Source organism: Oncorhynchus tshawytscha, linkage group LG09, assembly GCF_018296145.1.
Source record: "Oncorhynchus tshawytscha isolate Ot180627B linkage group LG09, Otsh_v2.0, whole genome shotgun sequence".
NCBI classification, from domain to species: domain Eukaryota; kingdom Metazoa; phylum Chordata; class Actinopteri; order Salmoniformes; family Salmonidae; genus Oncorhynchus; species Oncorhynchus tshawytscha.
The window spans coordinates 22,020,585-22,047,185 of NC_056437.1; the positions used below are offsets into that span (position 1 = coordinate 22,020,585).

The 26,601-nt window shown below is 45.0% G+C and overlaps 1 protein-coding gene across 1 annotated transcript; it reads left to right on the top strand.

Moving 5' to 3' along the window:
• LOC112257572 (protein phosphatase Slingshot homolog 1) lies at nt 1–26,440 on the top strand. The gene is made up of 16 exons (XM_024431236.2): nt 1–94; nt 276–437; nt 1,991–2,028; nt 10,609–10,709; nt 12,790–12,854; nt 12,947–13,068; nt 13,163–13,231; nt 14,151–14,216; nt 14,660–14,854; nt 15,054–15,147; nt 15,272–15,400; nt 15,600–15,646; nt 17,318–17,464; nt 17,705–17,905; nt 24,124–24,754; nt 25,053–26,440. Exons 2-16 carry the CDS (start codon nt 366–368, stop codon nt 26,145–26,147), a joined length of 3,072 nt encoding a protein of 1,023 aa, XP_024287004.1. The 5' UTR covers nt 1–94; nt 276–365; the 3' UTR covers nt 26,148–26,440.
• The last annotated feature ends 161 nt before the right edge of the window (nt 26,441–26,601 follow it).

Genomic DNA, 26,601 nt, shown 5'->3' on the forward strand with positions numbered 1-26,601 from the left:
AGCATCCGGCAAAGTGTCAGAACAGAATCGCTTGTCATTTATGCGCTGCATGCAACCTGGCTGCGATGTATTTTGTTTGTCTGCACGATAAATGGTATATGACACAGATGGACAAAATTGCATACCTGCCTTTACAACTATTTACAAATGACTATTCTAAAACGAACTGTGAAGGATGGGCGAGTCAGAAGCCGGTGATGGGTTTATCAGGATGGTGAAATCAGAGGCAAGAAAGATTTAATGCGATCCTGAGCGTTTTCTCCTGTGCTACACAGGGTCAATCTAGGCGCATCTTGGCCCAGAGCAACGCGCCTACCTCCCCCCCCCATTCAAAGGTCTCCTCCTCTCCGTAGTAGTAGCCAGACATGGCTCTGGTAACCCTACAGCGCTCTCCCACCCCAAGCGCAGCATCCACCGCCAGTACCAACGCGGGGGAGGTAAGTGAAACTGCGGTAGTTGTTCGCTACGTAGGCAGCGCCGTGAAGGAAACGCCGGGGATGTGCCCGATGCTCACGTCCCTCATCCACTAGGCCCAGCATTGCAGAGGACGCTTTCAGTTGTCAATATATATTTTTTTGCAATTTAGTGACATATTATATCTAACACGGCAAGACTGTTTTGTATGGACGTAATTTAATAGACTTTATGGAATCCATCCGTTTAGAATGGTGAAGTAGTCCAGCCCCGCGCTATTAGCTTCTAAACAACATCTGAGCTGGTGATTAGTTAAACAATGCATTAATTGCATGTGGCAGCATTTTATTTCTGCCTTCAGTTTTTGTGGTTTAAAGACATATGCGTTTATACAGCAAGGCAATTAATGAAAGCATTATCTCAGGATTTTGCTTAGATTTTTAAGTCATGACATTTGTTTAAATTCCTTGCTTCAGCTTGCATATGGAATAGACTATAGAGTGAGATTCATCAGTATTGTGCAGCTACTTGCCTAGTTATGTACACCATTACATCACTACTGAGTCAGGGATGTTGCTGTTGGTACCTGCTCGTTTCAATCACTGTCAAAATACTACTGTGGCAGGTGTGAGTTTATATTTCAAAACATATGAGATCATAGATAGTGACATGGTATGGCCAGTAGAGAGCGCTGATACACTGTATTCAATATTAAATGCAAGTGTATTACACGTTTTAAAACCTAACGTAAAGCATCTCCTTCATGTCCCATAAATTCAGTTTAAACACTGGTACATCACTCTGATCTTACTAATAAAGCACATGATGACTTTCAAAAGCAAATGAATCCATCATGGCTTGAATTCTATGGAGGCAGGCGCGCGCGCACACACACACACATGGCTGTGTGCTGCAGAAATGATGTCATACTAATTACATCATTAAAGATACTGCTGCAGAAATGATTTTATACAGAGTTGGTTACCTGCGGTACATACGTCTGTATACCTCTCTTTATATCTGAAAGTATCTAGATTACAATTGCTACTAGTGACTGAGTTAGTTTGAGCTGTGCTATTAAATAGCCTCTTTGACATCAGATCCACAGATCAAGCGCAGTCTAGGCCTATGTGCTCTTTTCAACACTGTAACATGTCATGAAACGCAGAGAGAGTTTTATTCAGATCTCCTAATGCAACAAACAACCTCAACTACTCTGCCCTCTGCCCTCAGGGAGCTACAGCATTGCTACTGGTACAGAAGGCCCAATGTCTAGCCTATATTTAGTTACTTGTCCCATGTAGATCAAGAGCATCACTTAGTGATGGTCTATATACCCATAACTCTAAAGGAAAGGAATCTCTGTCTCCACCAGTCAATGGGAATCTTCTGAGTCATTGTACTGTGACATTGTGATTAGGTATGGTAGCAAGGGGAGCATGGAAGGACATAGCAGGGCATACGGGTCATGTGCTGCTGTTGCGCAATGCATCCTACTGTACTGTCAGCACAGCCTTGATGGAAGGGTTTCTAGTAGGCCTACAGTGTATGTAACATTTCTGTCTTTCTCTTGCAGGAATTAGGGTGTGATGATGACCGGAGAGCAAATCAAAGGTAAGCCTCTCCCTCCCCTATTTTCTCCCTAAAAAAAAACACACAAAAAACATATACAGTGGGGAGAACAAGTACACTGCCGATTTTGCAGGTTTTCCTACTTACAAAGCATGTAGAGGTCTGTAATGTTTATCATAGGTACACTTCAACTGTGAGAGACGGAATCTAAAACAAAAATTCAGAAAATCACATTGTATGATTTTTAAGTAATTAATTTGCATTTTATTACATGACATAAGTATTTGATCACCTACCAACCAGTAAGAATTCTGGCTCTCACAGACCTGTTAGTTTTTCTTTAAGAAGCCCTCTTGTTCTCCACTCATTACCTGTATTAACTGCACCTGTTTGAACTTGTTACCTGTATAAAAGACACCTGTCCACACACTCAAGCAAACAGACTCCAACCTATCCACAATGGCCAAGACCAGAGAGCTGTGTAAGGACATCAGGGATACAATTGTAGACCTGCACAAGGCTGGGATGGGCTACAGGACAATAGGCAAGCAGCTTGGTGAGAAGGCAACAACTGTTGGCGCAATTATTAGAAAATGGAATAAGTTCAAAATGACGGTCAATCACCCTCGGTCTGGGGCTCCATGCAAGATCTCACCTCGTGGGGCATCAATGATCATGAGGAAGGTGAGGGATCAGCCCAGAACTACACGGCAGGACCTGGTCAATGACCTGAAGAGAGCTGGGACCGCAGTCTCAAAGAAAACCATTAGTAACACACTACGCCGTCATGGATTAAAATCCTGCAGCGCAAGCAAGGTCCCCCTGCTCAAGCCAGCGCATGTCCAGGCCCATCTGAAGTCTGCCAATGACCATCTGGAGGATCCAGAGGAGGAATGGGAGAAGGTCATGTGGTCTGATGAGACAAAAATAGAGCTTTTTGGTCTAAACTCCACTCGCCGTGTTTGGAGGAAGAAGGATGAGTACAACCACAAGAACACCATCCCAACTGTGAAGCATGGAGGTGGAAACATCATTCTTTGGGGATGCTTTTCTGCAAAGGGGACAGGACGACTGCACCGTATTGAGGGGAGGATGGATGGGGCCATGTATCGCGAGATCTTGGCCAACAATCTCCTTCCCTCAGTAAGAGCATTGAAGATGGGTCATGGCTGGGTCTTCCAGCATAACAACGACCCGAAACACACAGCCAGGGCAACTAAGGAGTAGCTCCGTAAGAAGCATCTCAAGGTCCTGGAGTGGCCTAGCCAGTCTCCAGACCTGAACCCAATAGAAAATCTTTGGGGGGAGCTGAAAGTCTGTATTGCCCAGGGACAGCCCCGAAACCTGAAGGTTCTGGAGAAGGTCTGTATGGAGGAGTGGGCCAAAATCCCTGCTGCAGTGTGTGCAAACCTGGTCAAGAACTACAGGAAACGTATGATCTCTGTAATTGCAAACAAAGGTTTCTGTACCAAATATTAAGTTCTGATTTTCTGATGTATCAAATACTTATGTCATGCAATAAAATGCAAATGAATTACTTAAAAATCATACAATGTGATTTTCTGGATTTTTTTATTTTTATTCCATATCTCACAGTGTACCTATGATAAAAAAATGACAGACCTCTACATGCTTTGTAAGTAGGAAAACCTGCAAAATCAGCAGTGTATCAAATACTTGTTCTCCCCACTGTATTTGAATCTAGAAAAAGTTGTTTGTTTGTTTTCAAAGAACTCTTGCATTATGGTGACGTGATCTATATGGAAAACATCATTGCCCTCCCTAGGTACCTGGCTAAATTACTACAGGCCTCTATGTCCAGCTACATATTGGGGGTCGAAGGTCAGCTATTATACATGACCAAAAGTATGTGGATACCCCTTCAAATGAGTGGATTTGGCTATTTCAGGCACACCCGTTGCTGACAGGTGTATAAAATCGAGCACACAGCCATGCAATTGCCATAGACGAACATTATCAGTTGAATGGCCTTACTGAAGAGCTCAGTTACTTTGAACGTGGCACCGCCCCTGTCAACTGTAAGTGCTGTTATTGTGAAGGGGAAAAGTCTAGGAGCAACAACAGCTCATCCGTGAAATGGTAGGCCACACAAGCTCACAGAACGGGAATGTTGAAGTGCTTAGCGCGTAAAAATCATCTGTCCTCGATTGGAACACTCACTACCGAGTTCCAAACTACCGTTTGGAAGAAACATCAGCGCAAGAACTGTTCGTCGGGAACGTCATGAAATGGGTTTCAATAGCCGAGCAGCCGCACACAAGCCTAAGCTCGCCAATGCGCAATGCCAAGCGTCTGCTGGTGGTGAAAAGCTCGCCGCCATTGGACTCTGGAGCAGTGGAAATGTGTTCTCTGTAGTGATGAATCACGCTTCACCATCTGGCAGTCCGACGGACAAATCTAGGTTTGGCTGATGCCAGGAGAACGTTTCCTGCCCCAATACATAGTGCCAACTGTAAAGTTTGGTGGATGAATAATGGTCTGGGGCTGTTTTTCATGGTTCGGGCTAGGCCCCTTAGTTCCAGTGAAGGGAAATATTAACGCTACAGCATACAATGACATTCTATACAATTCTGTGCTTCCAACTTTGTGGTAACAGTTTGGGGAAGGCCCTTTCCTGTTTCAGCATGACAATGCCACCTTGCACAAAGCGAGGTCCATACAGAAATGGTTTGTCGAGATTGGTGTGGAAGAACTTGACTGGCCTGCACAGAGCCCTGACCTCAACCCCATCACCTTTGGGATGAATTGGAACGCCAACTACGAGCCAGGCCTAATCGCCCAACATCCGTGCCCGACATGACTAATGCTCTTATGTCTGCTGTGAGGACTAGCTTCCATTCAATGTTCCAACATCTAGTGGAAAGTCTTCCCAGAAGAGTTGAAGCTGTTATATCAGCAAATGGGGGACCAACTCCATATTAATGCCCATGATTTTGGAATGAGATGTTCGATGAGCAGGTGTCCATATACTTTTGCCCATGTATTTCCCTGAGAAGCCGTGCATGCACATGCATTAGGTGATACGGTAATGTATAGTAACAATCTGTTGTGCTCCATCTGGGGGAGGGATTGGTATACATTTCTTTGACCAGGGAATCTGAGTTTCCCAATGCCTATGGATATTGACCCCTGGTCCTGGTGTCAGTGGGAATTCCAGGACTGGGTTACAGTAGGCAGCATCTAGGAATGTCCTGAAGAAATAACATGGACACTGGTGCTGAATTACACACATTGTAGATAAAAATATGAAAATATGAATAACGTAATACTAGTATTCAATAAATAGGCCCACACCTTAATGAGAGCTTGCAAAAGAGATGGAACATCTCACACCATTGCAGTCCATTACAGTTCACAAAGAATGTCTCCATCTGAGGACCCTTAAACACTGAGATGTAGGCCTAGTTGTATCAATGGTAATAACGGTCCAACACTCAGTTACCATTCTCTTTAACCACCATTATACATTCCATCAAATCAGAAACACTATCCAGCTGTATTGCAGAGCTGGGAGGGAATAGAGTAGGTGGAATCCTCTACTCAGCTACAGAAGGATGTGATGTCATGGTGTTGTTGTGCCAGGGCTAGTTTTGTTCTGGAGTTTCTTGGTAATAGTTGATAAGACCTTTTTGGCCTTGCTGTTGTAGTTGGCCTAGTGTTGGCTGGACACTCAGTTCTCTAGTCCAGTGGTTCCCAAACTATTTATGGTCCCAGTCCCCTTCAAACATTCAACCTCCACCTGTGTACCCCCTCTATCACCAGGGTCAGCGCACTCAAATGTTTTTTCATCATTTTAAGCCTGCCACACACACTTTGCAATTCATTTATTAAACATAAGAATGAGTGTGAGTTTTTGTCACAACCCAGCTCATGGGAAGTGACACAGAGCTCTTATATGACCAGGGCACAAATAATAATAATAAATCATTTTGCTCTTTATTTAACCATCTTACATATAAAACTATATTTGTTCATCACAAATTGTGAATAAATCACCACAGGTTAATAAGAAGGGTGTGCTTGAGAGGATGCACATAACTCTGCAATGTTGGATTATATTGGAGAGAGTCTGTCTTAAATCATTTTCCACTTAGTCTGTGCCTGTATTTAGTTTTCATGCTAGTGAGGGCCGAGAATCCACTTTCACATAGGTGCGTGGTTGCAAAGGGCATCAGTGTCTTAACAGTGCGATTTGCCAAGGCAGGATACTCTGACCGCAGCCCAATTCAGAAATCTGTCAGTGGCTTCTGATTAAATTACATTTTCACAGAACCGCTTGTTGCAATTTCGATGAGGTTCTCGTTCAGATATCGGTAAGTGGACTAGAGGCAGGGCATGAAAGGGATAACGAATCCAGTTGTTTGTGTCATCGGTTTCGGGAAAGTACCTGCGTAATTGAGCACACAACTCACTCAGGTGCTTCGCTAAATCGCATTTGATATTGCCCGTAAGCTTTTTTTTTATTGCACACAAAAAATCATACAATGATAGATGGAAAGACCTGTGATGTCCTTGTTAATGCAGACAGAGCTCCAACTTCTTAATCCTAGCCTCAAATTTGTCCCGCACATTGAATATAGTTACGGAGAATCCCTGTAGTCCTAGATTCAGATCACTCAGGTGAGAAGAAACATCACCCAGACAGGCCAGTTGTGTGAGAACATCATGCAGGCGGTCAGACAAGTGAAAATGATGGTCAGTAAAAACTTTAAGCTCATCTCTCAATTCAAACGACTGTGTCAATACTTTGCTGCCCCTTGATAACCAGCTCACTTCTGTATGTTGTAAAAGCGTTACATGGTTGCTGCCCCTATCATTGCATAATGCAGAAAATACATGAGAGTTCAGGGGCCTTGCTTTAACAATGATAACGTCTTTCAAGCTGTCAGGCATTCCCTTGGCAGCAAGAGCCTCTCGGTGGATGCTGTAGTGTACCCAAGTGGCTTCGGGGGCAACTGCTTGCATTTGCGTTACCACTCCACTATGTCTCCTTGTCATGGCTTTTGCGCCATCAGTACAGATACCAACATGAGCAGCAGCTACGTTTGGCTACATACGGACCGTGAGTGGAATTCCCGCGAGAGAGTAACGGTTAATGTGATTGGATGTTAATTATTTGCCTAGGCTACCTGTATCTGACATTGTGTTGTTATTTTGCTGAACACTAGATGGTTTAATCTTATTTTGGGCAGTGAAATGAGGCTACTCAGGTGAGGGGGGAAAAAACTCACCCAAATGTATAGCCCCGTTGAAAAATATAAATGGACTGTTAGAATATATATAAAATAAAAATGTGAATCACATTTTTATTTGGCGTACCCCTAACAAGCATTGTGCTTATCCCAGTTTGGAAATACATGCTCTAGTCCAACCTGGCTGGGCCAAGGGAGTTTCAGCCTTACACAACAGTTTCCCCCATCTGCTAGACATGAGACACACACAGGGTGGGTTGAGATTATAACATTGATAAGGTAGATTACTTTCTTGGTGGTACAAGGCAGATAGAGGAATGTTTGAAAGGTGGTATAGGGAGCCATTTTGATTATGTAAAATCTTGCTTCAGAGTTGCTTCTACCTGCAGAAAATGTAGGATGAGAGAAGGTAAAAACACAATAAAAAAAATATTGATATTAGTGGTTTTGTGCCATTTAAATCTTTTGTTGTTTAAAGGCTAAAGCAAAGACATTTAACTTGATAGTGATAGATAGTCACCAGAGAAGTGCTGCAGGGCGGAGCAGTCACACCATTGATTATTGGAAGTGGCCCAGTCCACATTAGCTCTGCTCATCTTGTCCTCTCTCAGACCCTAGGGCCCAGTGATGTCACCAAGTCTACCTCTCTGAGGGCCATACTGTATCAGTCAGGCAGAAACCTGATCCACATTTACCCCCCAGCAGCCCTTGGTTGTCACAGTACCCTGGCTGCCTCAGCCAGAAAGCCCAAGCACCAGACAGGGTTATGCAACAGCCAAGGAGAGAGGTGTGTGTGTGTGTGTGCGCAGACTTCAAAAGGGAAGATGTCCTTGGTGTGCGTCTAACGAGCATCTTGCGAAAATTGCTTCACACTGGCATTGGATATGTGTTCTGTGATGGAGTTATGGTTCATACAAAGTTGAATATGCCACTCAATGAGTAGTATGTTTCCTTTGGCTCAGTGGCTCATCAGAGATCCTCTGGGATCTTACATGTCAAATAGCATCCACTCACTCTACAGACGTGTGCTTTGTAGACTAAAGATGAGGCAAGCTAGATTCCCTGCCACCCAACCCAGCTAACGTGAAACATGCTTGAATGGTGCTTTTGTGTCGGGAGTTGCGGAGGGAGTTATGATTGCTCACGCGCGTGCTGTGAGGAGGAGATGAGCTGCTGCTGATGGTCAGGAGTTGAGGCAGGAGGCAGAGCTGAACAGACACAGCAGAATCTGAAGACTGATCCTCACAGCCCAGACGGACAGGAGAGAGAGACGGACGCACCAGACCAAGACAGGATACATCATCAGACTATTGAACCCAATCTGCACCTTTTTACAGGGAAAAAAGAAACCCAGGGCTATATCAGTTATTATACATTGGAAACCAAATTTGTTTTTGAGGCACACAATGCTTGTGAATGTATTTTTTGCACATGGATGTGCTAAGAAGCTATAAGGGCGGAGGAGATTTTGTGAGGAGGCCAGTAGACTCCAGAGAGCTACTGAGGGAGAGATCCAGAATCAGGATGCATCTTGTGGTGGAGCCTTCACAGGAAGCCATGCTTACCATGCTGCCTCACTTTGTGAAGAACGCAGTCCTGAGTAAGAGAGAGATCTGGCGAATGTAAGTCCTCCACTCACTCAAGGACAGGCAATCCTGAGTGTATCTCTCACTGGCATTTCTACCTTGATAAGAGGTAGCACAATGGCGACAATGGTTTGAATGGTTGTCACTTGTAACTGTGCACCCTGCATTTTCTGTATACGGGTATTGTTTTTATGGCTGTCTATATTTCTTCTTGAGTGTTCTTTTTAGAAGTCTACTGTTCACAGCTGTCCTAATGTGAGTTTACACAGGCAGCCTAATTCTGATCTTTTTCCACTAATTGGCCGTTCAACCAATCAGATCAGCTGTTTTGCCAATAATTGAAAGAATTATCAGAATAGGACTGTGTGTAAACTCAGCCTTAGAAAGATGGGGACATGCTCTGATTGTTTTCAGTAATGGTGTAATGGACGGATCAACAGTAGCTGGAGCCTTTTCCATACAGCTTTCTCTTTAGGTCTATACATCCATCTGTGATTACTGCTATTCAGTTCATCCCATTTACAGTACATCAGACATCTTAAGATGAGCTGTTATGGTACCCTACCCAACTCTCTGACCTCTTGACTGAGGCCACCCTCATCTTTTTCAGGACATTCTGAAAAGGAACAATGCTACGTAACAGCGGGGCAGAAACAAAAGGTCTTGTGATGGACCCACTGTCATACCATGCTTTGTTTGTGGTGGCAGAGCGAGAGGGCAGCCTGCCTGTTAACAAAGACTGGCTCTGTTCCTCCTGGTCAATGTTGTGGCCAGCAAACGCGCAGCTCTGTTCCTCCTGGTCAATGTTGTGGCCAGCAAACACCCAACTCTTTTCTTCCTGGACATTGCTAAGTCCAAGGAAATATTATATTTTGTCCGGGGGTGGTCAGTGCCACGAGCACAGGGGTTAGGGCAGTCGGGAGAGCCCATTCCTGGCCAGAGAAGGGAGGGATAGATGGTGCTGGCTGAAGAAAGGCAGAGGAAATATTTCAGTGGTGGGCTCAATTATCTGCCCCAACGATAGGTCAGGGGACCTAAGCACGTTCTGTCAGTTCATTATCTGAGGGAAATATTTCATAAAGGAAAGATCTGCTCACATTTACTTCCGGATGAATTTGGGAACATCCTTTCCTGCTAGTCACTAAACTTTGGAAAAGCAATTAACAGCCATCCCACCCTGCCTCTTCTTCCCACTGTAGCTCTGCTCTCTGACTATGCGCATTCTACATCTCCAGGTCATTTGTCTCCATTCCTGGACTAAAACAGCCTCACTCATTGACAAGTGAGAAGGATACTGTGGGTTGGACAGTTTCATTGAACCACATCAGCCTTAGAGTCTGCAACAGGGCATCCACATTCCACATGATCATTTTCAATGAATATGTTGCCTCCCTGATGTGAACGCACTGGTGATTGCATAGTCTGTCAAATACATCATGGAAAGGAAAGTAGGCTATGGCTGGGTAGTTTTGTGACAACAGACATACTGTTAATCTGTGGATCTACTTAAATGGAGCACAACAAAACAGGGAAGAGACACCAAGCAGGTGTAGGAAGGAGTGACTATTTCAAATGTCCTCTCTGTTCTAGAGTAGAACGCCATGCTACTTACTATAGGTACTGCGGAGTGCAGTGTGCCACAGACGGTGCTTAAGCTGTTGAAGCAGTACAAGGATTTGTGCAAATCTCTTTTCAGATATGCTGATGATCTGTTGCCTACTTCCAGTACAGTCTGTACTCTTTCTTTCACTTCTCTAATGAATGCTTCCCCTGTGTGTTACAACATCAAACCACTAGAAACTCTATTTTCCTGTCTGTTTCAGCCTCAGCGAGAGCTTCTTCATGGTCAAAGGAGCTGCCCTCTTCCTGCAACAGGGCACCAATTCACAGGGACCCAAGACCCCTACACACCACAAACACGCAGGTAAACACACTGGCACACCACAAACACGCAGGTAAATACACACTCTTGACACACACTGGGCCCATTGTTCATTGGCCCTGTTCACCCTTGACTGCGTGGCCATGCACGCCTCCAACTCAATCATCAAGTTTGCAGACGACACTACAGTGTTAGGCTTGATTGCCAACAACGACGAGACGGCCTACAGGGAGGAGGTGAGGGCCCTCGGAGTGTGGTGTCAGGAAAATAACCTCCCACTCAATGTCAACAAAACAAAGGAGATGATCGTGGACTTCAGGAAACAGCAGAGGGGGCAGCCCCCTATCTACATTGACGGGACAGGAGTGGAGAAGGTGGAACGTTTTAAGTTCCTCGGCATACACATCACAGACAAACTGAAATGGTCCACCCACACAGACAGCGTGGTGAAGAAGGCGCAGCAGCGCATCTTCAATCTCAGGAGGCTGAAGAAATTCGACTTGTCACCAAGCCACTTTAATAATGAAACAATTGATGTAATAAATGTATCACTAGCCACTTTATATAATGTTTACATACCCTACATTACTCATCTCATATGTATATACTGTACTCTATACCATCTACTGCATCTTGTCTATGCCGTTCGGCCATCGCTCATTCATATATTTTTATGTACATATTCTTATTCATTCCTTTACACTTGTGTGTATAAGGTAGTTGTTGTGAACTTTTTAGGTTAGATTACTTGTTAGATATTGGTCAGAACTAGAAGCAGAAGCATTTCGCTACACTCTCATTAACATCTGCTAACCATTTGTATGTGACAAATAAAATGTTATTAGATTTGTTCAGTGAACCATGACAATGCCACTGCTAAAGTTCTATTTAAAGACAAGGTAATATTGTCTGAGGTTGGCTTGGCCTTTGTGATTGAGCCTGTGTTCAACCCATATTCACAGAAGGATTACCTGGCCATTGACTGCCCTCGATGCAGGTACTTGTCTGCTTTTAGCTTTGATATGTTTGTCAAAGTAGGTCCAGATGTGACCCTAGAGCCTGCCTATGTAACAGTTTAACTTTAGTCCGTCCCCTCGCCCCTACCCGGACTCGGACTAGGGAGTGCACACACAGACAACTTGACACCCACGAAGCATCGTTACCCATCGCTCCACAAAAGCCGCGGCCCTTGCAGAGCAAGGGGAACCACTACCTCAAGGTCTCAGAGCGAGTGACGCCACCGATTGAATCTCTATTAGCGCGCAGCACCGCTAACCAGCTAGCCATTTCACATCGGTTACACTCACCCCCCTTTTGACCTCCTCCTTTTCAAGGGGCTTTATAGATCCTGCTTGTTTGATTTCCCCCCCCCCCTCAAGATGTTACATAAACTCAGCTAGACTAACCAGCCTACAGCACATATGATGTCGCCTCCGTGGTGTGTGTATATGTACGGGTAGACCTAGGTGTGTGTGTATATGTACGGGTAGGCCTAGGTGTGTGTGTATATGTACGGGTAGGCCTAGGTGTGTGTGTATATGTACGGGTAGACCTAGGTGTGTGTGTATATGTACGGGTAGGCCTAGGTGTGTGTGTATCTGTGTATGATGCAACATGTCTTATAGCAGAGTTGTTGTTGAGATTAGTTCGATCGGGGAGTCCTAACACACCCCTCTCCTCCCCTGTGATATGCAGGTTAATCACAAGATCAATGTGAGGATCACTCCAGATTTCTTGATTATATCACCAGACGTTCAAGTCCATGCTTAGCTCTGATGAACCTGGCATCCATTTATTTGTGTGTTTACGTGTATGACAGACTGCTTCTGCATGTTTGTATGGGTTTAGCCGAGGGTTGTACTTGGGAATGGTGTACCATAACATCTAATCTAATTTATTTACCCGTCTTGTCACGAGATGTTCAGGCTTTGCTCTGCAATGTGTAACTTCAATACAGACGTGTTGTTATGGCTGGTATTGGATCACCCTGCAGGTGGGCATAATCAGAGGTACCAGTCTAAGTAGGGGCCTGGATAGCAGAGCTGGACACAGTTATACAATATGTCTGATTTATGAGGCTTGCTTGATCTGGATTATGGTATGCGGTTCTCTTATCTCCCAGGTGACTTACCCCGACACCTGCAGGTAATGATTAACACCCTACGCTCTGAGGACCGCATTAAACTGGTGAGTCAAATCCCCATCTCAGATGTACTTACCATCCATTTTTATTGACAAACAAATGCTACACAGTGTAACCTGTTCTTACTGTACCCCAGGCTGTACGGTTAGAGAGTGGTTGGTCTGACCGTGTGCGGTACATGGTTGTGGTCTACACCAGTGGTCGACAGGACACAGAGGAGAATATCCTGCTAGGGATGGACTTCACCGATAAGGACAGGTACTCGTCTTTCCTCCTTAGCCAGCAGTATCACACTACACTATGGTTTGTTGTTATCATAGAGTAATAATCTATTCCGTTGCATAATTCCCAGTAAAAGCTGCTCTATCGGCATGGTGCTACCGCTATGGAGCGATACGAAGATCCATTTAGATGGAGATGGGTAAGTGCTACTCTTCTACACACTGAGGATATAAAACATTAGGAACACCTGCTCTTTCCATGGCAGACTGACCAGGGGACAGCTATGATCCCTTATTGATGTCACCTGTTAAATCCACTTCACTCAGTGTAGATGAAGGGGAGGAGACCGATTTTAAAGAGGGATTTTTAAGCCTTGAGACATGGATTGTGTATCTGTGCCATTCATAGGGTGAATAGGCTAAACAAAAGATTTGAGTGCCTTTTGAACGGGGTATGGTAGTAGGTACCAGGCACACCGGTTTGTGTGTCAAGAATTACAATGCAGCAGGTTTTTCACGCTCAACAGTTTCCCATGTGTATGAAGAATGGTCCATCACCCAAAGGACATTCAGCCAACTTGACACAACAGTGAGAAGCATTGGAGTCAACATAGGCCAGCATCCCTGTGGAACGCTTTCGATACCTTGCAGAGTCCATGCCCCGACATATTGAGGCTGTTCTGAGGAGAAAATTAGTGGGCTGCAACTCAGCATTAGGGAGGTGTTCCTAATGTTTGGTATACTCAGTCTATACCCTCACATAAATATACATGAAACTTTCCACAAAGGTACGGTATGTGTCACAGTGCATCCCACAGACATTAAGTTGCATATACAGTCGACCATGAAGTACCTCTGATCGTTTAGCCCTTCAAACAGCCCAGCCCTGTGACACAGAATGAGTTGCTCTGCCCTCCAGTGGGCAGTCCAGTCAACTACAGGCATTTTCAATTCTCCATGTGGCAGATGAGTTCTTGCTGAGCTGTTAGTCATCCCTCTCTGTGCTGGAGGAATGTTCCATTGGAATGTGTCCTGAATAGTCCCCTAAACCCTTGTAGCTCAGCCCCTGTTCGTGCACCCCGACCTCTCTCTCTAATCCTTCATCTTCTCTCTCCTCAGAGGATTTAGTGTGACCACAGGAGGACGATCGCATGTCTTCAAGCCTGTTTCTGTGCAGGCCATGTGGTAAGTGTCTGGTTGTGTTTGGGTTTGATACTGTATTTGGGTACTTCAAAATATAATTGTCTGATGACCTTTATATTCCCTGAAATCATACAGTGACTTTACTCTACCATGTTGGTTCCATTTTAATATCTACAATCAATGAGTGGAAAAACATAAACTAGTAGATGAATTATTCAGGCTGGTAACACTTTGATACTGACCCCGCTGCCAGTTGTCCATGCACCATCTACTGGTCAATAGATGCTGCTGTCATTACAATGTGCAGACTCATCATTTTTTTCTGGGTTTGACAGGCTTTTAAATGTATTTTGAATTTCCTGCGTCATTAAAAATCAATGATTAAAAGACTGACTCTATAATCAGATAAGTGGAATAGCTTCTGAATAGTTTCTGTTGAGAACCTGTATTAAGACTGGGAGCTACTTCTACCTGTGTGGCTTCAGGTCTGCGCTGCAGATCCTCCATAAGGCAAGCGATGTGTCTCGCAGGCACAACTACTTCCCCGGGGGCATGGCCCTCACGTGGATGGGCTTCTATGAGAGCTGTATCACCTCCGAGCAGAGCTGCATCAACGAGTGGAACACTATGACCGACCTGGAGACCATGCGGCCCGACTCACCTGCCATGTTCGTCGACCGGTAAGACCTGAATCGTCCGTTTTCGTAAGATTCAATTAAGTTGTTTTTCTTATGATTCATTCTAGTTTCAGTACCTTCTGAGATTGGTAATGTATGTCCATCAGGGTAAACCGGGCCTTTCTTGTTTTAATCAAAAGTGCTAAATGTGTTTTATATTCATAATTAATTAATTGATATATTGACATATGTTGTTATTCAGGCCAACGGAGAGAGAGCGAACCGAGTGTGCAATCAAAGCTAAACTACGCAGCATGATGATGTTCCGGGACCTGGAGAATGTCACTTCCAAGGAGGTATGTGTCGCCACTCACCAGGCTTTGTAGGGGCACACAGATCGGTTTGTTGGGGCAATTAACTCTGCATGAGATATAAGTACCATAGTGCAGCCTAATACCGGTTCTGTCCTCCCCCTCTCAGATCCGTGTGGAGCTGGAGCAGCATATGAGTTGTAACCTGAAGGACTACAAAGAGTTCCTCGACAATGAGATGCTGCTGATCCTGGGTCAGATGGACAAAGCCACACTCATCTTTGACCACCTCTACCTGGTGAGAACCTTTCCCTAACTTTACATCCTGATTGTCTCTTTGTATCCCTAACACTAACTAGTAACTACACTCCTCCTCTCTAACCTCTGAACTACTGTCACAACTCTGTTACTGTAACCCTGGTGTAGGTAGTTTGACCTTTGTAACCTGACGGAGTAAGTTGTCTTGATTTTCATTCCTCTGTGTTTGTCTTCTCTAGGGCTCTGAGTGGAATGCCTCCAATCTAGAGGAACTACGGGACTGTGGGTGAGTGGATGTCTCACAAACACTAAAGCTATTTCACTAGAACTGCTCCCTAACCACCCCTGCTCCCTAACCATCAGCACTGGCTCACAAACATAGTGTTGTATTATTCTGTATTCCCATACGAAGGACAATAGATGTATGTCAGGTCATTGATACATCTCTCCTTCATAAGACCTACCAATACAGAAAGGTTGGTTGTTGGAACACGGATAGCACCACTGAACAAGATACTGCCCCACTGGAACGCAACCACTCTTGTCAAGAGGGCGCAACAGCGCCTCTACTTCCTACGGCAGCTGAAGAAATTCAGTATGCCACACCAGGTCCTCTCCAAATACTTCCACTGCACCATTGAGAGCATCCTGACCATGTTGCATCATGGCCTGGTACGGGATTTGCTCCGTCCACTATCCCAAGGCCCTCCAGCGGATGGTGAAGACGGTCCAGTACATCACTGGGACTGTGCTCCCACCCATCCAGGACATCTACTTGAAACTGTGCCTGAGGAAGGCCCACAGCATCGTCAAGGACCCCACACGCCCCTGTCATGTGCTGTTGACTCACTTACCATCGGAGAGACGGTATTGGAGCATGAGTTCTGATACCATCAGACTGCCGAACACTTGAGCTGGACTTACCACCTGCATTATCTTACCACCTTACCATTCTCTGCACCTTAGCACACATGAACTCACATACCCACACACACAGATATATACTGAGTGTACAAAACATTTCCATTCCATAGACTGACCAGGTGAATCTAATAAAAGCTATGATCCCGTATTGATGTCACCTGTTAAATCCACTTCAATCAGTGTAGAGACTGGTTAAAGAAGGATTTTTAAGCCTTGAGAAGATTGAGACATGGATTGTGTATGTTTGCCATTCAGAGAGTGAGTGGGCAAGACAAAAGATGTAAAAGTGCCTTTGAACAGTGTATGATAGTAGGTGCCAGGCAGGCACATCAGTTTGTGTCAAGAACAAGAAAAATAAAGAAAAATCCTGGAATGAGTAGGTGTGTCCAAACTTTTGACTGGTACTGTATATGGTCCACCACCCAAAGGACATCCAGCCCCTTGACACAACTGTGGGAAGCATTGGAGTCAACATGGGCCAGCATCCCTGTGGAACGCTTTTGACACCTTGTAGAATCCATGACCTGACGAATTGAGGATGTTCTGAGTGCAAAAGGGGGTGCAACTTAATATTAGGAAGGTGTCATTAATGTTTTAGACACTCGGTGTACACATCAAAATTGTATTTATTATTGTTGCATTATCGAGAAGGAATCTGCCAGTAAGCACTTTTCGTTGGCCTGTGTATACCATGTGTATCCTGTGTATACCATGTGTATCCTGTGTATACCATGTGTATCCTGTGTATACCATGTGTATCCTGTGTATACCATGTGTATCCTGTGTATACCATGTGTATCCTGTGTATACCATGTGTATCCTGTGTATACCATGTGTATCCTGTGTATACCATGTGTATCCTGTGTATACCATGTGTATCCTGTGTATACCATGTGTATCCTGTGTATACCATGTGTATCCTGTGTATACCATGTGTATCCTGTGTATACCATGTGTATCCTGTGTATACCATGTGTATGTGTACATATGACAAATTAAAACTTGAAACGTGTTTTTTTTTTTCTTGATGCAGTGTGGGCTACATCCTCAACGTGACCAGGGAAATAGACAACTTCTTCCAGGGCACGTTCTCCTACCACAATATCCGGGTGTTTGATGAGGAGGCCACAGACCTGCTGGCCCACTGGAACGAGACCTACAACTTCATCGTCAGAGCCAAGTGAGTGCCTACTTGTCAAACAAACTAAACCCTACTTCTCAAACAGCTAACTAAAACACGTCTTGCAGCATGTGAAGTATTTACTGCAGAACAACAAAGGAAGTGTATACTTAAATAGTGGGTAGTTCCTCTGTGTCTGGGTTATTTTATACACTAAAACTATGTGGAAAGCCTAGTCACTCTGGATTAGACTTCTTCAAAATGAATAGGGTTTTAATGTAAAACATTATTGCCCCACAGAAAGAACCATTCTAAGTGTCTGGTCCACTGTAAGATGGGTGTGAGCCGGTCAGCCTCCACGGTCATAGCGTATGCCATGAAGGAGTATGGCTGGACTCTGGAGAAGGCCTACAACTTTGTGAAGCAGAAGAGGAGCATTGCTCGGCCCAACGCTGGCTTTATGAAGCAGCTGGCAGAGTACGAGGGCATCCTGGACGCTAGGTGAGTCAGGGTATACTGGGGTACTGTACTGGTATATGCAGGTTTGCTCCGGTATGTAACCAACTGTGCTACATGAGGAGCATCTGCCACTTATTCTTACTCCACTGCAGTCATGAGGTATTGGTTAGTGCTATCCTTGGGACGTACCTAGTGTTGCGCATTTTGGGGAATATTTGGAGTTGGAAACTTTCCATGGGAATTAATGGAAATATATGCAAATTAATACCATTTAATTGTAGATGTTTTTTACATTGGATATATTTACCATATCATATTTGTTGTGCCATGGTGTCCTTGAGGAGCAGATTCAATGCATGAGCAGCACAGCCAATGGGTGTGATGTGAGGGTAGGACTCTTCCACTTTAGATAAAGCATGTCTGGTTGGAGGGGTGTATGCTCGGCGAAGAACATTCAGAAATCTCTTCCAATACACATTGCCTGTGAGCATCAGAGGTGAACCAGTTGCATACACAGCTCGAGCAAGACATTCATCAGCATTTCTCTGAATACATTCCTCCATTGAGTCAAACAAAACTTCTGAAGGATGGACCATGAGCTGTTGTTATAGATAAGGTGTCTGATTCATAATTTTCACCTCAAATAGAAGTAGAGGGACCTTTTGTCAGAGGTTGCTTGTTGTGAGCGCTGAGGGAACTTTATGTACTTGGCCAGATGATTCTGCATCTTTGTTACATTCTTATTTGTAAATGTACACAGATTTTTTTTGTCTACATTAGCTGCAGTGAAATGTCTCCACACATCAGATAGTGCCCGTGGCATTTTCCTGTAAAGATGAGATTTTTTTTTAAATGTAAATAAATACAATTCCATGTACAGATAACTAGTTAAGCAGTTAGATTAAACAACTCCTTTGTAAGATAAATGTTTTCAAATGAAACATGTATGGAAACAAGTGAATTAACACTCCTCAGTTGGCAGGCTGAAGCAAGCTTAGACCCACATGGTAGCAAAAACTAGCAAGCAGAAATTGTTAACAAGTTAGACATGATTTAAACAGACTTTGCTGTAGGTTACTATTTAGAAGGTAACAACAAATCATGTATGTTATATAAAATATATTCACCCCACCCAGTATTGTAATCAAAACTTACCAGAAAGCATGTAGTCCGTTGTTCAGACAGAGTAGGTGTGTGGGCTCAATCGCATTTCATTAGTGTGCAAGATCTTGAGAATCAGCTGTACATGTGATGAAAGAATGCACTGTGCATGCAGAGGGTTGCAATTCCATTGAATTGGTGATAGTTTAACCAAAATATGCCACAAGACCTAGAATTGCCTTGTGCATCCCACAAAAGGTTCACTGTTGTAAGCTAACTTTTTGATGAATTTAAGCAAAATCCCCATAGAAAATTTCCGGATATGTGAAGGAAAGTTTGCAACCCTAGACGTCCTTACCGCTTACCTTAACCACTATCCTAACATACATGAAGGGAACATTTTGACATTTGCCATATGGTCGGTGAGAAAGTCCATATGGCAAATGTACGGTCCCTTACTAGACGTCCGCGAACGTTTCTAAAAATTTGCGGGCGGCAGCGGGCCGTGCAGCAGGGCCGGATCTTCCGGGAAGTCATTGAACAAAGTCTCTCGGACATTCGGTTTCCGTTTTATAACATTTTCAAATGTTGGTCATTTTTCCGCTATCCCGGTAAATCCCACCAGAGGGCGAATGGAATCATATTGCAAATGTACAAAACATCACCAATCACGACGTGGCCTTTTCTCCTAAACTGAAAAGACTTCGAAGACGAAACTTGGTGAGCATAGGTTTGGCATAATGGGCAGTTGGCCCCGAACAAGATGGCATCGGGGCCTCACCGGTTTTTGAGTTCTAGCCATTTTTCTGGGATTAAAGGTCAAAAATGAAAATAGAGCGCTAATTTGACCTACGGTGTCAGGAAAAAAAGAACCAGCCATTTATCTATCGTAATTTAAGATAAATCGTACAATATACAATTGATGATGTTCAAAAAAAAATTGTTTTTTAAAAAAGTTACAGATCCAGTTGTAGCGTGTTCATACAAATCTTTTTGAAGTGTGTTTCGGAGCTCTGCGAGATTTCTGTGATTTTCTGTAATAACACACACTAATTCAACCCTCTGTAAATAAGTCAGTTCTTAACATAGACTTAAAACTCAAACTTCTATAAGTGCCTACCCCAAGGAGGATATGTGTTCATTTTCAGCTTCTTGTGTCAACCAGAAGTGCCTTAAAATGGTGTCATAGGTGCTGTTTCGAAGGGTTAAAAAGGTCTGATCTTTTCAAAATGTCATATGTGTGATTAGGCAACACTCATGAACTGTAAGTCAGTCAATTCTCCCAACAGATGTCAAAGACGAGCTCTCTCTCTCTCTCTCACACACACACACACACACACACACACACACACACACACACACACACACACACACACACAGCAAGGATGGAGTGACAAAGTGCGGTGCTTAAAGACACTCAGAGCCTGCAATGGCATTATCATAATCCCTAGGCTGTGCCGAGTTCAACGAGATGCCCCGCTAGACCGTAGCTTGCTCGGTCTGAGCTCAGCGACCATGAAAAAAGTAGGCCCATAATGAAGCCTGGCCCAAAATTGCAGGTGCTTTTGGGTGACAGCAGGAGAACAGTTAGGGTTAGAAGCACAATTCGACCTCGAACATTCCTGAGGTCCTCCCAAGCCTAACCTTGTCCATGTGGCATTAACCCTTAACAGTTAAAAGAAGGTGTTTACATCAAACAGTTTTCAATGACTTCTCTCCCCATAGGAATACATTGCCTGCACCCCTAAATTCAACCTGAAGTCTATGTAGGTTATTAATGCCTTATGAACCTGCCTTTGATGACAACTCATCAGGCCACTATGAGGTCTACCTGTGTCGATTCTAAGCTTCCTGAAGCAACCGGAAGTGATTAAATTCACCCTAAAAGTGTTTTGAGATATATATATATATATATATATAACCTGCAATTGTGAAAATCACTGCATTCAACCCTGTGTAGATCAGTCAATTCTTAACATAAATACTTAAAACTCAGGATTCTGTAAGAGCATACACCAATCAAGATATGTGTTTACTTATAGCTTCCTGTGCAACCCGGAAGTGCCTTAGAATGGTGTCATAGGTGCTGTTTAAAAGGTCAGACCTTTTTAAAAGTTCATATGTGTGATTAGGCAACCCTCATGAACTGTAAATCAGTCATTTTTCCCAACAGATGTCAAAGAAAAGCTCTCACACACACACACAGCAAGGATGAAGTGAAAAAGTCTGGTGCTTAAAGACACACAGAGCCTGCAATGGCATTACCATAATCTCTAGGATGTGCCGAGTTCAACGAGATGCCCCGCTTGACCGTAGCTCGCTCGGTCTGAGTACAGCGACCGTGTAAAAAAGAAGGTCCAAAATGAAGCCTGGACCTAAATTTCAAGTGCTTTTGGGAGACAGAGAGAGAACCGTTAAGGTTAGAAGCAGAATTTGACCTGAGGTCCTCCCGATCTGTGCAAGCCTACCCTTGACCATGTGGCATTAACCCTTAACAGTGAAAACATGTTTTTTTTCTTCTCACAGTTTTCAATGACTTCTCTCCCCATAGGAATACATTGCCTGCTCCTCTAAAGTCAACCTGAAGCCTATGTGGGTTATGAATGCCTTATGAACCTGTCTTCGATGACAGTCCATCAGGACACTATGAGGTCTACCTGTGTCGATTCTAAACTTCCTGGAGCAACCGGAAGTGGTTAAAATCACCCTAAAAGTGTTTTGCCATACCCAACCTGCAGTTTGATAGACATAGTGCATTCAACCCTGTGTAAATCAGTCAGTTCTTAACGTATAGACTTAACTCAGGATTCTGTAAAAGCCTACTGCAATGAGGATATGTGTTTACTTTTAGCTTCCTGTGCCAACCGGAAGTGCCATAATTGGTGTCATAGGGGCTGTTTCGAAGGGTTAAAAAAAGTCTGATCTTTCCAAAACTTCATATGTGTGATTAGGCAACCCTCATGAACTGTAAATCAGTCATTCATCCCATCAAATGTTCATTAAAAACTCACACACACACACACACACACACACACACACACACACACACAGCAAGGGTGGAGTGACACAGTATGGGGCTTAGAGACAGACAGAGCCTGCAATAGTTACCTTTGTTCAAACTATCAAAGAACCGGTAGACCTAGAGTTCTGAATCTTTAGAAACCTGTTCTAGAGCTCAAGTCGATAGTGCACGGTGAGTTATGTGGCTCTAGAAGGTTCTCGGACCGAGAAACAGCCTTGTACATTTGCAATATCTTTAATTAATTTTGACATCATGAAAATGACTACATTTAGAAATGTCCCAGAGTCGCAAGACTAGGTGCATTGCAACCGCCTCGGCCCATAGACGGACCCTCACGTTTCTTTCCGATAGCTCATTCAAGGACCCCGTAGCAACGCCTGGAAAATGTGGATTTTCAACACCAATTAAGGTCGCTACTGGGGCTCCAAATGACCTATCGAGCCGAAACTTGGTATTCGGGTTCGTCTCAGCTAGGCCTACACATAATATTAGAACTGGACCCGCAGCTAGAACGTAACTAAGTGTTTTAGGTTTTTATTGTGGTTCGAACAGAAGGCGATGTGAATTTTGGGCCAGCTCTGAAATATGTGATAGTTGGCTTCTAAACGACTTGGAAAAAGTGGGTGTGGTGTCAGTTTGTATCAGTTTGGTGTCAGAATGATATCTTATTGACTGGTGGACTGTGACTTGCTGGCTGACTTTTGTCCATTTGCATGCAATATGTTTAAACAGTGAGGTACCATCACCAAAGTGACATTCTGAAATCAACCCCAACGAGCGATGGAGAGGAACCAGAATCACTACCCGGCCATCCCGAGTTCATCGGGCCAGTCAATTTCGCATTCCTGCAGTATTTTTGAGCATGTCAAATTTGTGATGGTAAATGCACATTGAAACATATTGGAAATGGATAGCCGTGCACCTGGTGATTGGAACAGGTTACCAGAAGTACATTTTTAAAATGGTTTTTAATGTCATTACGAGGTAGCAAGGGGTCCACTGTTCGGTAGAGAGCACCCCCCCACCTGTGCCCATCCAATAGGGAGCACCCCTTGTCATTTTGGACGTTTTTCAAAAAATCGTTAAAAATCAACAGTCCCACTTCTCCCTCATCATACATGACAAATAGACCGTCTAGGTTGATTCATGGCTTAACATAGTGCTATATATCATTTGGGCAGTATAAATGCCTTTTGGACATGATTCGCTGACTTTGGGTTTGTAAACCGACTTCCATTGATCATACATGGCAAATGGACATAACATCCTGATTTGGCACTTTCAAAACTTTTATATTGCATTTGGAAATTTCTTATGGCATTTGGATTAAAAAAGGGACTTTTGACTTCCTATGAAATCATATTGCAAATGGACCAAACATATGCCTTATGGACAAGTAAAGTTTTTTTTTAAATGGTGATATTCAACTATGACAAAAGTTGTGTTGTTGATACAGTTCTTATACTTGTGTAATTTACAAAAAAATCGAAAGAATTTCGAAAAACGGTCCAGAAAGCGGGGTGATAAGTTTTTGATTTTTTTTACTCGTGTGTCTTGACATTTGCAATATGAAAAATTACGGTGGAGCGCACTCGCCATCTATTGGATTTTTGCAGTGTTACACTTGGCATTTGCTATATGGTATTTGCAATCAACTTTGAATGAAACGACGTCCAATTGAGTGGTATTGGACATAGTGTATATGTTTTGTACGGTGCCGATATGTTCCCATTCATTTTTGTCCATTTCAGGGGGGTGTTCCCTTACTATAATCCTGACCTAACCCTAACCTTCATTTCAACTTCAATGGGTTAACATCAGAGTTGGGACGTCCCAAGGATCACAGGGAGCAAGGACCCTGAGATATTTAACCTCATTATGCTCAACCTAACTCGCTGCTTAGAGGTCAGGTCAAATGTGACAGTTAATTCACCACAGTGGCTGTCTAGAGGGGGTCAGGTAAGGTAAGCAGTCTAAGGTTATTAGCTTATAATTAGGTTGGTAGATAGAGTGCAGGTTATTGTGACTGAATGATCCTTAAGTTTTATTAGTGGCTAAGCATCTCGTTTTGTCTGTATAAAGTACATGTACTCTGTACATAGTGATGGGTTTACAATAACCATAATGTGTTCCCCAGTAAACAGCGCCACAACAAGCTGTGGAGGCCCGAGGGAGGGGAGGACATCCCAGATGAGGCATCTGGCCAGTGTTGTGGGGGAGAGGATACACCCGTGGAGGATGAGGCCTGGGGGGGAGAGGGCTGCAGCGCCTCCCCCTGCCGGGGCCTGGAGGTGGACGCCCTGGACCCTCTCAACTACAATTACTACTTCAGACGGCTGTCGGACACGGCCCTGGACAGCGAGCCCTCCACCCCAGTGCGCGGCCCTCCCCTGCTGGGCATGGAAAGGGTGTTCATCGAGATCGAGGATGTGGAGAGGGACGCCCTTCTGGAGGATGAGGGCTTCCCCATGGCCCAACTGGCTTTGCCCGGGGAGGGCACTGCCGCCCAAACCTGTGGGGGCCGCCTGGAGCCCCTGGAGGACATGAGGCTACGCCTGGAGTTCAGCACGGTGGAGGAGGAGGACGAGGAGGAGGCACAGAAGGAGGAGGCGGAGATGGCCGCCCTGGCACGGACACCTGCAGGAGGAGAGGGAGTGACGGAGGACGAGGAGAGGAAGGATCAGGCCAACGTAAACCGCTTCAACAACGAGAACGCCAACAACAGTAACCGCCTGGCTGCCAAGCGCAGCTGCCCCGCTGCCTTCGACGTGAGTAGGACAGTAATTAATGCCTGTTTCTATAAGAATTATGCTGGTTTGTTTACTTTTAACTTGAACTGGTTTGGGGTTAGGGTTGAGATATTAAGCCTATAATTGTAATTCTGTAAGTGTAATATTTCTGTCATTATTTGATCCCATTTCATTTAAGGGATTATCATCTTGTAGGTGTTATAATCTGTTTTATTTGCTTCAAGACCTTAAATCAGGTAATGTCCTTGGTCCGTTACCCTGTCACTCTCTGTGCCTGACCATGCATTCCCTCCCTCTCTCTGTTTCTTCTGTTTAGGACAGTGCTAGCACAGGAAACCCTTACAAAGTGAAGCCCTCCTACCAGTCCTGTAAAGACTGCCTGCGTCTGCCACCAGGGCGGCGCTGTGAGCGCCCGGCAGGAGGCCGCAACCACCGCCTTAACCCCACACGCCACTGCGGGGTGGTCCCCACTATCTCCATAGACCCCCCTGGCACCCACTTCACCAACACACCCACCCCCCACTCACCCTGTGCCCTCCCTGCCACCATTGCCCGCCTGGAGGCCTACCGCCAGCGGCTGGTGTCGCCCATGAGCTGCGAGGAGCTGCCCCGAGACAGACACTGCTCCCTAGAGACGGAGGACATGGACGAGCTACAGGAGGAAGAGGAGGAAGAACAGGAGCCAAAGCCAGGGAGGGAGGCGGGGACTGGAGTCATCACAGAGCTCACTTTTATGAAGCTCAGCTTGGAGGGGGAGAGGCCAGTGGGTCAGCCTCCTGGTGTGGAGTTGCAGCCTGCTGGGGTGGAGGTGGACCCTCCTAGTGGTGGAGTGGAGCCACAGCAGGAGCAGGAGGCCCTGGCCCAGCTACAGAGGACAGGGCTGGAGCTGGGGCTGGTGAGGCAGAGCGCGGACCAGCTGGAGAGGCTCTCAGGACTGGCCATGGAAGGTCCACTCTCAGGGGCATGGCTGTCTGAGCAGATGGACCTGAGCTTGGCAGTGGAGGAGATGGAGGTGGAGGGGGATGTAAGGGTGCATTCTGAAACCCACATCCCTTCTACCAGCTGTGTGGTCACAGCCGCAGACCCCCAGATGAACACCACCCCAGTGTCGTACCCCCAGTGGTCCACCCAGACTTGGACCCCTGTGTCCTCCCCCCATGGCTCCACCCTCACCCGGAGCTTAAGCAGTGTCAGCCTCGACAGCAACTGCGGGGGACGCCCAGGCCTGGTCAGGCCGCGCACCCAGGAGATGGAGACCCGCATGAGGCTGGCCGGCCTGACCGTCCCCTCCCTGCTCAAACGCTCTAGCTCCCTGGCCAAACTGGGAGGGCTCACCTTCTCCACCGAGGACCTCTCAGACCTGGCTGATGATCAGGCCCAGCTGTTCTTCACCGTGCCCCCAGCCCTCTGAGTCCCCATCCACCCCCTGGAGCTGACTGTGTTTCCAGTGTCTCTCTTCCAGTCAGGTTCCATGTGTCTGAACCACCTGACCGTGTAAGAGCAGTTTGAAGGAGCAGGGAGAAATTTGCCAGGTGTCCTGGAGACATGCCTGAGAAATATTAGCAGCATGTTGGCTGGAAGAAAGTAAAATAACTAAAGATTTCCTATTCCTATTATAGACCGTATACAAAACATTAAGAACACCTTCCTAATATTGAGTTGGACCCCCCCCTTCCCCTTTTGCCCTCAGAACAGCCTCAATACGATGGGGCATGGACTCTACAAGGTGTCAAAAACATTCCACAGGGATGCTGGCCCATGTTGATTCCAATGCTTCCCACAGTTGTGTTAAGTTGGCTGGATATCCTTTGGATGGTGGACCATTTTTGATGCACACAGGAAGGAAACTGTTGAGCGTGAAAAAC

Excerpts from the sequence above, each read along its gene's own strand:
- LOC112257572 (XM_024431236.2), top strand. The coding sequence starts at position 366 with ATGGCTCTGGTAACCCTACAGCGCTCTCCCACCCCAAGCGCAGCATCC. Across the intron at positions 15,647-17,317 it reads GAGGAACTACGGGACTGTGG|TGTGGGCTACATCCTCAACG; the intron begins GTGAGTGGATGT and ends TTCTTGATGCAG. Across the intron at positions 17,465-17,704 it reads AACTTCATCGTCAGAGCCAA|AAAGAACCATTCTAAGTGTC; the intron begins GTGAGTGCCTAC and ends ATTGCCCCACAG.